This window comes from Lepisosteus oculatus, chromosome 3 (genome assembly GCF_040954835.1).
Source record: "Lepisosteus oculatus isolate fLepOcu1 chromosome 3, fLepOcu1.hap2, whole genome shotgun sequence".
NCBI lineage: Eukaryota > Metazoa > Chordata > Actinopteri > Semionotiformes > Lepisosteidae > Lepisosteus > Lepisosteus oculatus.
This window is the reverse complement of record NC_090698.1, coordinates 58529447-58542264: the sequence shown is the minus strand read 5'-3', so window position 1 is coordinate 58542264 and position 12818 is coordinate 58529447. Positions and strand designations below refer to the sequence as shown.

General features: G+C 41.1%; 1 protein-coding gene across 1 annotated transcript in view; it reads left to right on the top strand.

The window, feature by feature from the left end:
• The first annotated feature begins 181 nt into the window (after nt 1–181).
• abhd17b (abhydrolase domain containing 17B, depalmitoylase) overlaps nt 182–12818 on the top strand; it is a 33635-nt gene continuing 20998 nt past the window's right edge. Inside the window, exons 1-2 of the mRNA XM_006626873.3 lie at nt 182–726; nt 3799–4274. Coding sequence (XP_006626936.1) covers nt 3808–4274 — 467 coding nt within the window. The 5' untranslated portion in view covers nt 182–726; nt 3799–3807. The remainder of the gene's footprint in view (nt 727–3798; nt 4275–12818) is intronic.

Sequence of the window (12818 nt, the reverse complement as noted above, 5' to 3'; positions counted from 1 at the left end):
ACACTTTCCTTTCCCTGCACCTTCTGTACTCCACTAGGTCCTAGCATTACGTCATTCAGCAGAAACGGGGTACGCCTTCTCGAACGTGATTGGCTGCGTGTGTGTCATAGTAATCTCTCATTGGTGATATTGAGTGGCTGTCACACTGCCGAGAAAAGCGGCTACGTCATTCTGCAGCTGTGAAGACCCACCTTCTCCGTCGTCCCCTCCTCTTCTCTGTCTTTAGTTGCCGTTGGTGCCTTTGTGCACCAGTCAAAACCTCTTTCGATTTTATTGGTGGGGAAACCTTTCAGTTTATTTGGAATCCGTCTTCGGCTTCAGTGTGTCGCCTCCGAAAACAGAAGGCAGCTTCAGAGATAGAGATCGAGAGTGTGCGGTGGGTTATTGTCTAGCGGGACTAGGGCAAGTCTGGGATTGGCAGGGGTCGCGTTTGGGGGTTAAAGCAGGTCGGCAGCTCGTCCCTGTCGCTTTCAAAGTCCCGCATGAAAACCAGTAAAATTGACCCACATGTTTACAGGGTTATTTGCTAAGAGCGAGGCTGAGCCGCGGTGGGTTTTATTTAACCAGCGAGTCGGCGCAGCGAGCGACAGGACGTAGCGGAGCCCCAGTGCGAAGAGCCCACTCGCTGTCTGGGAGGTGGGAGGGGGAGTCGGGAAACACGGAGCGCTGCTGCCGCTACTTCTTCACAATCGCCGCGTTTTCTCTTTTCTGCACCGGACCGCTAAGGTTTGTATAACTTTTTCCTCACCCCTCCCCAGTCTGTGTTCTTGTGTGCGATCTCTCTCCTGTCTGTGTGCAACCGATGGCGCCGGAGTCTCGAGCCGGAACGCCAGAAATAAATATCTTTTTGTTCTCTCAGTGTTTTCCCCACTCTTGTTTGTTTTGGTTCATTTGGATTCTGGTCTTTGGGTATCGTTAACGTTTTTATAGCGATATTAGGATGTTTCGAACACGGGTCGGAGCCTTGCAGGGAAAAAAAAAATCAAGTCCTTGATGTAACTGAGTATCCGCTGCAGATCTGATGCTCCCCAAACTGTCTGCACTGCCGCTGCTGATGGTGGGTACCAGGGTCGATCGGGACTGCTGAACGAGGCAGTAAATGCTGATAATTAATCGCTTACTTCAAAATCCACGATCCTGGGAGACATCCTAAGAGATCCCGAAGATCCCGGATCGCAAGAGATCCATGCAGGTGGGGGGATGTGAGAGGAGACTGAAATTCCTAGGTACAAACTTTATCTGGGATATCTGGTGTTTTGAGCGTCTGAACTTTGTTCAATCACAAGTTCAGCGATATCTGCTGTTCCATAAGGGTTTCTAGCATGGAATTGGAGCATTTTTTTATTATTTAAACAATGGTGGTGACCCATAGTCGTTTTGCCTGTACCCAGGCTTGTTTAACGCATAGTCAATGCGCAGGCGTTTTTTGTCCTGAAGTTTCGTTACATTTCCAGGACTTCAGAACTGTCCTAAAATAGTGGTCAGCTCCCATGGTGGCGGTATTAGGGTTATAGTAGTTTGTAGCTACGTTAAAATGATCACCCAGCCTGCTTGAACGTCTTCAACGTTTTTGGTTAAATACGAGTCGTTCTTCCGTCATGATACAGCTCGAAGCCTTTGTTTCGATTTTACGTCTAGTAAACAAAAAAGACTTGTTCCAGATCCACATGAATGTGGATGGCACAGTTGGTGTCCTGAATTATAGGAGAGCTTTTTCTTTCAGCTATTAACAGCACTTAGAGCTCAGCTCATTATTGCCCCAGCACAGCTATTCAGTAGCATAAAAGCCATCACCTCCCTGAGCAGTTCTCGGTGTGGGGGAGACGACTGCAGTCGATATTATTTTCGATGAGATGAGATTTTAAATGCTTTCCTTGGAGAAAGGAGGCCCCTCTTGGAATTCCTGAAAAGCATTGTTTCTCTGCAGCCCATCACTTCCTATTCTGTGGAGGTCAGGAAGCTACATCACTAGACCCAGTTCAAACAAGGATGCGTCTAATCAGAAGAGCTCCGTTAGTCATTTCTCTGATAAGGCTCTACTCCGCTGACTCAGTCAGTCCTTTAGAATTTCAGTTCTGGAGACAGAAAGAGCAACCATTAACATGTCTGTTAAACTACCCACACTATTTAAAAAAAAAACAAATCCAGATTTTTGTAGCTGTTTATTCCAATAAATGTTAACCCAACTGCAGGACTGACTAGGACACTATGACCTTGTAAGCAGTAGAAGTGAAATCTACAATGGCCCCTTTTCGGATCACTGTCACATTCTCCAGATTCGCTGTCGTTTCTGGTCACGGTGAGGTTTTGCCGCGTTGAACTAAGTCATTTCCCAAATTCGAACCGAGCTGTGTGAAATTTCAGAACCCCGACATATTGGGCGGAGCGGTGGCTCTGTGGCTAAGGATCTGCGCCTGTGGCTGGAAGGTTGCTGGTTCAAATCCCGCAGCCGGCAGAGGAATCCTACTCTGTTGGGCCCCTGAGCAAGGCCCTTAATCCCAACTGCTCCAGGGGTGCCATACAATGGCAGACCCTGTGCTCTGACCCCAGGCTCTCTCCCTGTCTGTGTGTCTCATGGAGAGCAAGCTGGGGTATGAGAAAAGATCATTCCTAATGCAAGAAATTGTAAAAGTGATATTATTATTATTGTTTCAGTTCAGCCTGTATTCAGGGTGTAAGGGGGTAGATGGAGGGCAGTTCCAGCTACCTGGGTTCATCTCCACAGTCTTTGTGGAGTCTGCATGTTCTGCCTGGGTTTGTGTGGGTCTTTACCACATCCTCTGGTGTCCTCCCACTGCCCAGATGCATTAAGTGCAGCGCCGATTATCCGTTTTCCACAGAGGGTGTTTCAAAGGGGATTCATATCGCTACAATGTGTGCAGTACAGCTTGTGCTGGCTATCGGATAGCAGAAAAATAAAAAGCAGCCAAAGAGCCTAATGGGCTGAACACCTCCTCTCACTGTGGCCTGGTGTCTTGATACACAAACACTGTTGCAGTTATGTGCAGCAGTGTTGACCTTTCTTATTGCGGTACACTGGTCCTAGTATAAAAGATTTCTGGGGTTACTATGCATGAATGTTTATTTCCAATTGCTTTTAATATTAATCATCTGTTTTAAAAGCCGTTCACATTTTTTGCACCTTTTCTGGATGCACTGGTCAATGTCATTATTTCATTACCCTTTCTAAATGGAATACTTTGGGTGTTTTTATTTATTAGAGATGAGCGGCAATGTGTGTTTATTGCTCTGTAAATGTGTTTTTTTCTGCTTTAACAAACACAGTTCTTCTAGATTAGTCAGATATTCACATAGAGATCTGTGTGATCTCTTGATTTATTCACTATGTTTACTGTAATTATGCTTCGGGCCATATTAAGAGTGCTTTTTTTAATACACAGCTAAGGTATTCTCTGGACCAAAAACCTGACTCATCTGAAAACTGATTGTGGGAAAAGGTGTTAAAAACTGTATTTCCAACACTTTTTAACAGCACTGTGAATATGACACTTGTAATTGTGTTAAATGGAAAGGATTTAAACTAGCTAGAATGTAAGTGTGTGCATTACTGTGAGCGAATTTATAAGCTTATCTCATACTATAATATTGATAAACGCATGCAGATCAGCTGTCCTGTACACAGGCGGTGCTTTCGGTTGTTCCAAGGTTATGTTTGTTTTGAAAAGCAGTCCTGTACTGCCGGTCACTCAGTGCTTGCCCTGTTGTAACCTGACAGCCGTGTGTGAACTGTGATCTATATTAACGTCTTTGTGCGTTTTGTTTCTTTCTGTATTTCAGAAGAGAAAAATGAATAATCTTTCACTGAGTGAGCTATGTTGCCTGTTTTGTTGCCCTCCGTGTCCGAGCAAGATTGCGTCCAAATTAGCCTTTCTGCCTCCCGACCCCACCTACACGCTGATGTGCGACGAGAGTGGGAGCCGGTGGACGCTGCACCTCTCGGAACGGGCGGACTGGCAGTATTCCGCTAGGGAAAAGGATGCCATCGAGTGCTTCATGACCCGGACCAGTCGTGGGAACAGGATAGCCTGCATGTTTGTGCGCTGTTCCCCCAATGCCAAGTTTACCCTCCTCTTCTCTCACGGCAACGCTGTGGACCTGGGCCAGATGAGCAGCTTTTACATCGGACTGGGCTCGCGGATCAACTGCAACGTCTTCTCCTACGATTATTCTGGCTACGGCGCAAGCTCTGGGAAGCCGTCTGAGAAGAACCTCTACGCTGACATTGACGCTGCCTGGCAGTCCCTCAGAACACGGTAAGGAGACATTTAGGCTGTGTGGACTGGAGTTTAAACCGGTGCTCATTTCTCAGAGGGGACCTTCAGTAAATGGCACTTTCATTTCCTTTAAAAGCAACAATTAACTGAGAGGCCATCTACTTACTCCTATAGATTAGCCTGTCATTGCTATAATTTACTGTGCCTCACATATCATCTCCTTATATTCGATGTTGTTCAGTAAATGCATTCAACCTTCTTTATCTCTTAACACAAATACACAAATATTTGATGATATATGTTAGAAGGCCGTATGTTTTATTTAAATGAGCAGTGTTTTTCCCCCATCCCTTGTTTGCCCGGTGTTTGTAGGATGGGCATTTATTCTTCCTGTAATCATAGGCCCATATTTGATCTTGCCTAAATATAGGAGAAGTAGACATATCTTGTGTGCAAGCCTATATATCCAGAGTCAATAAGCGACTTTTACCAGAAACCTGTAGTAAGCTTAGAACACAGCTCGGTCAATATTATATCTAAAAGCTTCCTTCAGTTTATCAGAAAGGCTTTGGGGCTTCCTATTGCTTATTTTATTACTGTCCTTTCACTATGGAATGGAGCTGAAATCCGAAAATGCCTTTTCCTTTTATTTTTGTGAACCTTCAACATTGTTGATCTATTTCAGCTATCTTTAAAATTTCAGCCCGAGTATTTGTTTATCGTATCTTGCTCCAGTAAGTGGAAAAGGTTTCATATATATTTACCTGCAGATCTTTGCTTAACTGTTATTTATCAGAAGCTAACTGTGTTTCTACGTTGACTAAAACTCTTCATTTGCTTTTAGTATTTTTTCATCACAGCTTTCTAAGTGACGTAATTTACTTAATTAGCCTTAGGGAATGCTTGGAGTTAACATAGGGAGAAACATTATCCCCATTGTCTCTTTAATTATGCTGTGCTTTACTTTGAAGATAAATTCATGATAAAAGGGGCCTATGGATCAGATAGTGTAGAATTTGATTAAACACATTCCTTAAGGGATCATTGTTGGAACACTTTATAGCTGGGAAAAAATAACTAATTGAGATGTTGTCACAGAAGCTTGTCTGAGGGGCTCATTGTAAGATGAGTTGTAGACTCACACTTCTCAAAGGCTTAGGCCTCCACACCAGATTCTAAAATGTGATAAGCAGCTTACATATGAGTCTGATTGACAGACACATTAAACTTTGACTTGTCCTATATTTGTTAGCCTGTGTGATTCTAAACTAATCTAAAGTTGCTTTTCAAGGTGATGGATGTTTAATAATGAGTAAGAGCCATTTTGCGGGGAAAAATCCCCCTTTTTCCATTTGAAAAGAATTCATTTATGTATACCTTTTTTAACACTTGTAAGCCTTATTGTTTTTACAGATCTATAAAGTTGATCTTTTTCTTGCTCATTAAAGAAGGACCTGAGATCAGGTATAATGCATATGGTGTTGTTGAGTTGCAGAAGTGTGTCAGTGGAAGTTAATGTTTTGTGATCTTTGATTGATGGGAATTCCATGTAAAGTACATGAGGAGTACCACTGAGCTTCTATTTGTTTGACTGGTCCCAATACATTTCTCAGTTCAAAAGAACATTCTATTAAGTTAGTCAAAGTCTGCTATGTTGCGTATCATTATAAAATTCTGAAAACAAATCATACCCTACCTCAAATTTGCTGTCTATAGAAAAATTAAGCATCCATGGAAAATAAAGAGCAATCGCAACCTAAATGCAGAATAACAGCAAAGTACTCTGTGTTAAAGTAAGATCGATGCTCTTTCTTAGAATTGTTTAATGATTGAATTAACTCCCAATTAAACCTGAAATATAATCAATTTCTATTTTCTCCATTGAATGGGTCACATACCATACACAAGATGAAGGTGGAAGCCTATACCCTGGCTGGGGGTGTTCTCCATGAGGATTACTCCATGTGGAGCCTCGTGATATGTACAGTATTTAATTACTGGGAAAGAAAAAAACTTGCACATGATCGTGATGATCGGGGAATGCTCAGCAGCTGATCCGGGGCCCATATAATGACAAACTTTGACCCAGCTGTAAATTCCAGTCCTCACGGACTTTTAGAAAGAAGCCTTTGAGAAGGAAAGCCCCCCGGTCACGTACTGGGCTTGAATTTTGTGGTTGTTTGTGGGCCAGAGTTTGAGCTGTCATCTGACCCTATTAGGTTTCAGTGCAGTAATTCAGGTAGAGGCAATATCTGAGATGCAGAAAAGTGGACAAACGGATCAAATCAAAGTTTATTTATCAAATGCACAACAATACAGCATGCAGCAGTAGTTGCTGGCAGTGAAATGTCTTTTCTGCGAGCTCACAAGAATCACAGAAATCACAAAGACGCAAAAATCACAAAGTTGAGGTTACGAAAATAAGGTTACATAATAATAATAACATCACTTTATTAACTCTTTACAATTTCTTGCATTAGGAATTGTCTTTTCTCATACCCTAGCTTGCTCTCCGTGAGACACACAGACAGGGAGAGAGAGCCTGGGGTCGGAGCGCAGGGTCTGCCATTGTACGGCGCCCTTGGAGAAGTTTGGGTTAAGGGCCTTGCTCAGGAGCCCACGGAGTAGGATTCCTCTGCCGGCTGCGGGATTTGAACCAGCAACCTTCCAGCCACAGGCGCAGATCCTTAGCCACAGAGCCATAGATGTAATAGAAATGGAATAAAACTCAATATGAGTAGAGCTGCTATGTATCCATGGTGTGTGCAATATACAGTATACAATTAGTGCGGTTATGCTGAATACAGTGAAAACTGTGTGTCCATGTAGCCATTACAGGTGATCTGCTAAAGGAGCTGCAGGTTGGCTATTTAGCAGTCTTATTGCCTGCAAGGGCAAAGCAGAAGTAAACACAAAGGTTCACGTCCTGTGGCCTTATGGCGCATGTTCCTCTGTGGGTAATACGCAGGTTCGGTGCAAGGAACAGCTGAGGTGTAAGAGCATTCATGTCCACGTTCCGAATCTCCTCCAGGTTCAAAATAGCCCGAATCTGCCGTGTTAAAAATCTATACAGAGCTCTGTGTAGTCTTAAGTTTCTTCTGATCCCAATTTATTTTTACATAAATTACAGATTTGTAGATATAGACTACCTTGGAGTGCAACTGAAGGAGAAATGTGTGCTTTGTTCTACTTTGCGTTGTGTAGAAACTTGGGTATCTAATTAGAATAAGAACCTAATCCACCTATTTAAATAGTGTTTAATATTACTCTTTGTTCTGGTTTGACTTGTTATCCTGGTCTTTGATCAAATATAACACTGACTGTATAAACTCCTGCTCCAAACATTTTGAGTAGAAAACAAACAAGGATGTTGGTGCCTTCTGTTCACAGAATTAAAAATGATTTCCCGGTCACCCAAATGGTAGTATTGCTCATTACAGCTGTGGAAGAAGCTATCAAGTAATGGACTTGGTAGTGTGCCATACTGTAGCTATTTTAGAATAAAGGCTTTAAGTGAAAAGTCAATCAAACATCAGAGAAAGCAGGTCTTGTACACTAGTAAGAGGAAATGCCTACTTCAAAAAAGGAACTATGTAATCAATAAAACTTTACTTTGTTCCTCCTCAGCTGCATACTGTTACTGTTCTAGTTTGGAGGCATTATTGGACATTAGCCCTTTTATGGTTTCACACATAGGCATTTATTTCAGTGTTTGATTTTTGTTATCTCTTACAGCACACATCCTGCTCATGTTTGCAAAAATATGTAATTTAATCTTCTTTAGTCAAAGCCCAATAAAGCCATGGTTATCTAATTATCCTGGTTTGGGAAGAAACCCCATGGGATTTTGGAAAAGTCCTCTTAAAGCAGCTGATTTAATTACCATTGAATGTGAAATTACAGAATCCTTTATAGCTGTTCCAGAAAAGCCCCTTTCAGGACAAATACACGCATTGAAAATGATTCAGGAACAGAATTTGCTATCGGAGTTACAGTCCAGACGTTGAATTATTTTGTTTTGACGTGATCAATGTGGACTTGGTTGTTAGGTTATTTGTTTTTTTAAGATCCTACACAGTGAGTTGCTGTGGAATTAAAAACATTTCACTTTATGAGTGGTTAAGTATCGTAAGTTGCACTTTAATTTGGTTATGTGAACTGCTTATTTAGATTGGATAAAAAGCTGCATGTACAGTATGATAGATTAAATCATCTCATCAAGAGAAACCCAAAAACGATTAGACTCTCTGTATAAGATGTACTTAAGGAATATTGTTTTTAAGATTAGTAAGATTTAGTACTGGGTAATGTCAATCATTATGAAAACACTGAGCATTTTGTCACACCCACATCTACCTAGCCTGTGTCAGCTCCTAAGTGCAGATCCAGCCTGTGTTATTAGCCAGGTTTTTCATATACAGCTTGATGCTGGGGTGTAATTTGACTGTGTAATATATGTCGCCAGTTACAAACAAGTTTCTGAGTCTGTCTAGCCTTGAAGATCCCAAGAATCAAATATAGAAACCAACAGTTGTCTACGTATTGTTTTTCAAGAAAATTACACCTTGCCTTGGACATGCCTAAGCTGTTATTACAATACACATTTGTGAGCTATTACATTACCACCAGCGGTAGAGATGCAGTATTGCTAATGCTTGGTGAAGTGAACTCTCATAGTCCTTAAGACTGGAAAAGATCTTTTTTTCTGTGCAGTCTTTATAGAAGGATTCCCGGGGCAAGGCTCTTTGAGAAAGATTTGTTTTTATTACATTTTTGAATAGTTTTGAATTGAATGAATGCCTACTCAGTGTTTTGGTAAGTTGTTCACCATTCCATTTTGAATTTCTGTCTTTTCCCCCCAAATAGGTTTGTACTTTTGTTGGCTGTGAAACAGGGGTGCCGTGGAGTTTTGGAAAAGTCACACCGGAAGAATAAAAAAAAATGAATACATTCACTATTGCTCATGGAGTAACCCAAGTGTCGTGCTGCTCGTATGAGAGAGGGAGGCCGCGCCCCAAGACTCCTCATGCGGGGATCACAAGTTAGGAAAAGCGTTAGGTTTTTCAAGTTTGGACATAAACACACAGAGGGAGAGCATCTGAGAGCGGTTAAGCAAGAGCTCATCAGTCCCTGCCAGGACAAGGCGATGCAAGCACAGATTAAATACTGAGAGAAGTTCTGTTGTTAACATTGATAATAATGTGCTCAGGCCCCTGACATGTACAGTGTGTGTTTGTGCAGTGGGGACAGGTGTACTGCAACACATTTATATTTGTGTAATAGCCAGTTACAGTTACAGTCCAGTTCCTGCGAGTTGTAGAGGTACTGTTGATTAGCAGCTAATTAACATTTTGGAAGAAGCCAGCAATTTAGCTTTGTATCCAAGTAGTTTAAGTTAATTTTGAAAATGCCCAGGGCTCCCAGACCTGGCCTAGACAGTTTAGGACAAGAAGCATCACTTCAGATGTGATTCCTTTTAGCTTAGTGTTTGACTGTTGGAGCCATGTATTTTAGTTTTATTTTTGGGGTTCTGGTAACTTCTTCTGTCTTGCTTAAATTATTCTTAAATGTGATAACCTCGGAGTCGGCTAGTATGTAGAACTACATTTTATTGGAAGACTATTATTCTGTATAATTTCCACATTTATTAAAATGTCTGTACAGATTTCTCACTTTTTCACTGTAGTGTTAGGTTTTATAGCCAAACTTGTCTCTGTTATAATGTTGATAATCCACGCAGTGGGAGACTATCCTAACAAGGTGTAATTAAAAAGCAGCTACGTAAAATGATTAAGCCTGTCGGTTTTTACACTGCTATGGTGTCTTTGTGCAAGGTGCAGAAACTAAGTGGGTACAAGCATTGCTGGGACCAGTGCCTCGTAAAGGGGGAAGTTGTAGACTCTTGTATTGCCTGCATTATCTTGCGTTATCAGTTCCTATGGGTTAAATAACTCACAACTGATTCAGCTGGTGACTCAACTTTATTTTCTTTTGTTTAATCCGTTTGCATGAATGGACTCTCCGCTGCCCTCAAGCCCTGCCACGGTGTCTTAACCTCTGAACACACATTTCAACCTCACACCACAACAGAGACCAGGAGAAGCTTTGGCCTGGCCTTTACTACTTACATCATTTAAACTTCCAAGGGTTCTCTTCTTTTAATTTTAATAAAAAGTATTTGCTCCCAGTTTTTCATCCAGTAAATTAGATTGAAGTACTTGGAGGGAAGGTACTTGGTTTCATCCCTTGTATATCTGCTCTTAGCCACCAACCGCCAATGTTTGCAAAAGCCTTTGCTTGATGTGCTGTGTGTTGTTGAGATGCCTCTTTCTTAAAGCATTAAAAAAATTGTCAAGTACACCTGTTTTCTATACAGCTCCCTGTAATGGGTAGTATACTTGGAGGAGAGCAAAAATGTCAATACCGTACTGCAGTTTATCGCGACTGGGTTGAAGGTTGTCAAGTGGGAATTTTGTTTACATTGTCAGTTGTCTCTTGAAGTTCAAAGTGCAACCGACAGGTTAATTGAGCAGTATGGACTGGGTGCTACCACGCCTGCAAATAAGCTACATTGGTCTGTATTCATAGTGCACATCTATGTCGAATGGGTTTTGAAGGGCAATACTTCAGCTTCCCTGAGAAGCGACTTTGCTACATTTGTCTCCTTAATTAAGGTGCATGTTTCATCTTTGGGAAGGCTGAAGGACTTAAAAACCACTTAGAAAAAAACAATCATAATTTGATAACATACTGCATTCCTTTTTAATATCCTTTGTTGCATCTGTCAAGTGATGCTTTATCTATTTTTTTAAATAAAAATATAAATACTTTTCCCTGCTAGAATACAGAACTACATATTGTACACTGCAGGAACAGAAACAAGTAGAAAGAGAGAAAGCTGTTTGTTCTGTCTAGTTTGTTTAGATGCTAGCAGCAAAGTGATCTGAGGATGTCATTGAGTCATTTCTTCAACAGTGTCTTGAACAACCTATCATGCCATTACCAACAAAGCAGTCTCTCCCATTCTCCAACTTGAATACGTTTCTTTGTAGTTTCTACTTGTGTCCTCTGGTTCATGTTTCACTGTCATTTATGAAGAAGCCTGTAGGATAAGTCTTTGTCAATGTTTTTCGGGATTTTGAGTGCTTAAATGAAGTCTCCTTTCTTCTTTGTTCAAGACTCAAAAAGTTAAGTTCTGTTACCTATTGGTATAAGAAGCATTTCCCGATTTGAAAGAATATCTGCTTCCTCTTCTCTGGACTGCTTCTAGAGAAGAGCAACCAGACACTCCTGGGAATGCGTCTTACACTTGGCGGTCTTTTCGAAATCCATGTAGATTATCCCCTATATTCCTGTGGCCATACTGATGATCATTTTGTTTAGTTCAAATTTATTGTAATTGTTTCCATACCTTTATATGTGATAGAAGTAAGACTTAGAGATGTGTCTCTTTCTACGGATGGGTGCTACATTATCTACTTAACATGCAAAGAGTGTTTACACCTATCTTGAGTTGACTCTTGGAAGAACTGTGTTAATGACCTGTGAATAATGTCTTCAAGTACTTTTGGTACAATGCCATCAGGCTCTGGCGTTTTACAGTATCTTAAGTGCTTCTAGTACTTGTTACACTTCTGGCACTTATAAGCTAATACTATGTAATATAGAACTGTCTTTGCTCAGCCTGAGGCATGTTGTCAATGACTACTGTGGTAAACACATAAGTTCATTTAATTTATTAGCCTTTTCTATTTCATTGTTTTATTGTCTAAACATTTCCTGTCATCTTTGTCATGTTTTGCTTTGTCCTTCATTGCTCTGTGGCTGTTTTGATACTTAAAAAGCCCTTTCTTTTTGTATTTTTGCCTTCATTGCAACATGTTTCACACTCTGGGCCTTTCCACTATCCTTTCTACCTGTGCTTGCTATCTGTTGTACTCCAGCTGTTCTCCATTTCTTGAAGTGAATAATGCCTCTTATTTTTTCTTATATGATTTACTAAGCAGTTTTAGTCACTGCTTTCTTTTCTCTGTGATAGTCTTAGGAGGAATCTGTTGTGTGCTTCAGGGATAATCTCAAAATTGCCACCCGTTCTCTACTGATTTACTGTCTCTTACCCTGACACTATGTCTCTTGAGCTGTGTTTCGCATCTTCATACTCTGCTTCCTAGAATTGTAACCCTTCCTCTTAGACCTTACCTTGTTCAGTTTCAAAGCATGTCACATTATGATCGCAGTTTCCCAGTGGTTCTTTGAAAAGACTAGGATAATACAGACATTCCCTCTTGCAGGCACTTTGACAGACAGGAGAAAAAAGAAGCTGTTAGTCACGTCTACCATTTCAGATTCAGCTGCTGGCGTCCTCCGTAAGGAAAGCAACCAGAAACCAGACACGAGAGAAGGGTGTCATTCGCACATTCAACTACTGGAGATAAATTGAGGTCTCTTTTTCCTGTCTATAGTACCAATAAATCACTGTCAGGCACACACATCTATAATTGATAAGACTTCTAGAAAGAAGAGGTGGCATTTTATTTGAAATTACCACACTGGTTAGTCAGGATTTGTGATTTTGCCAGCTCA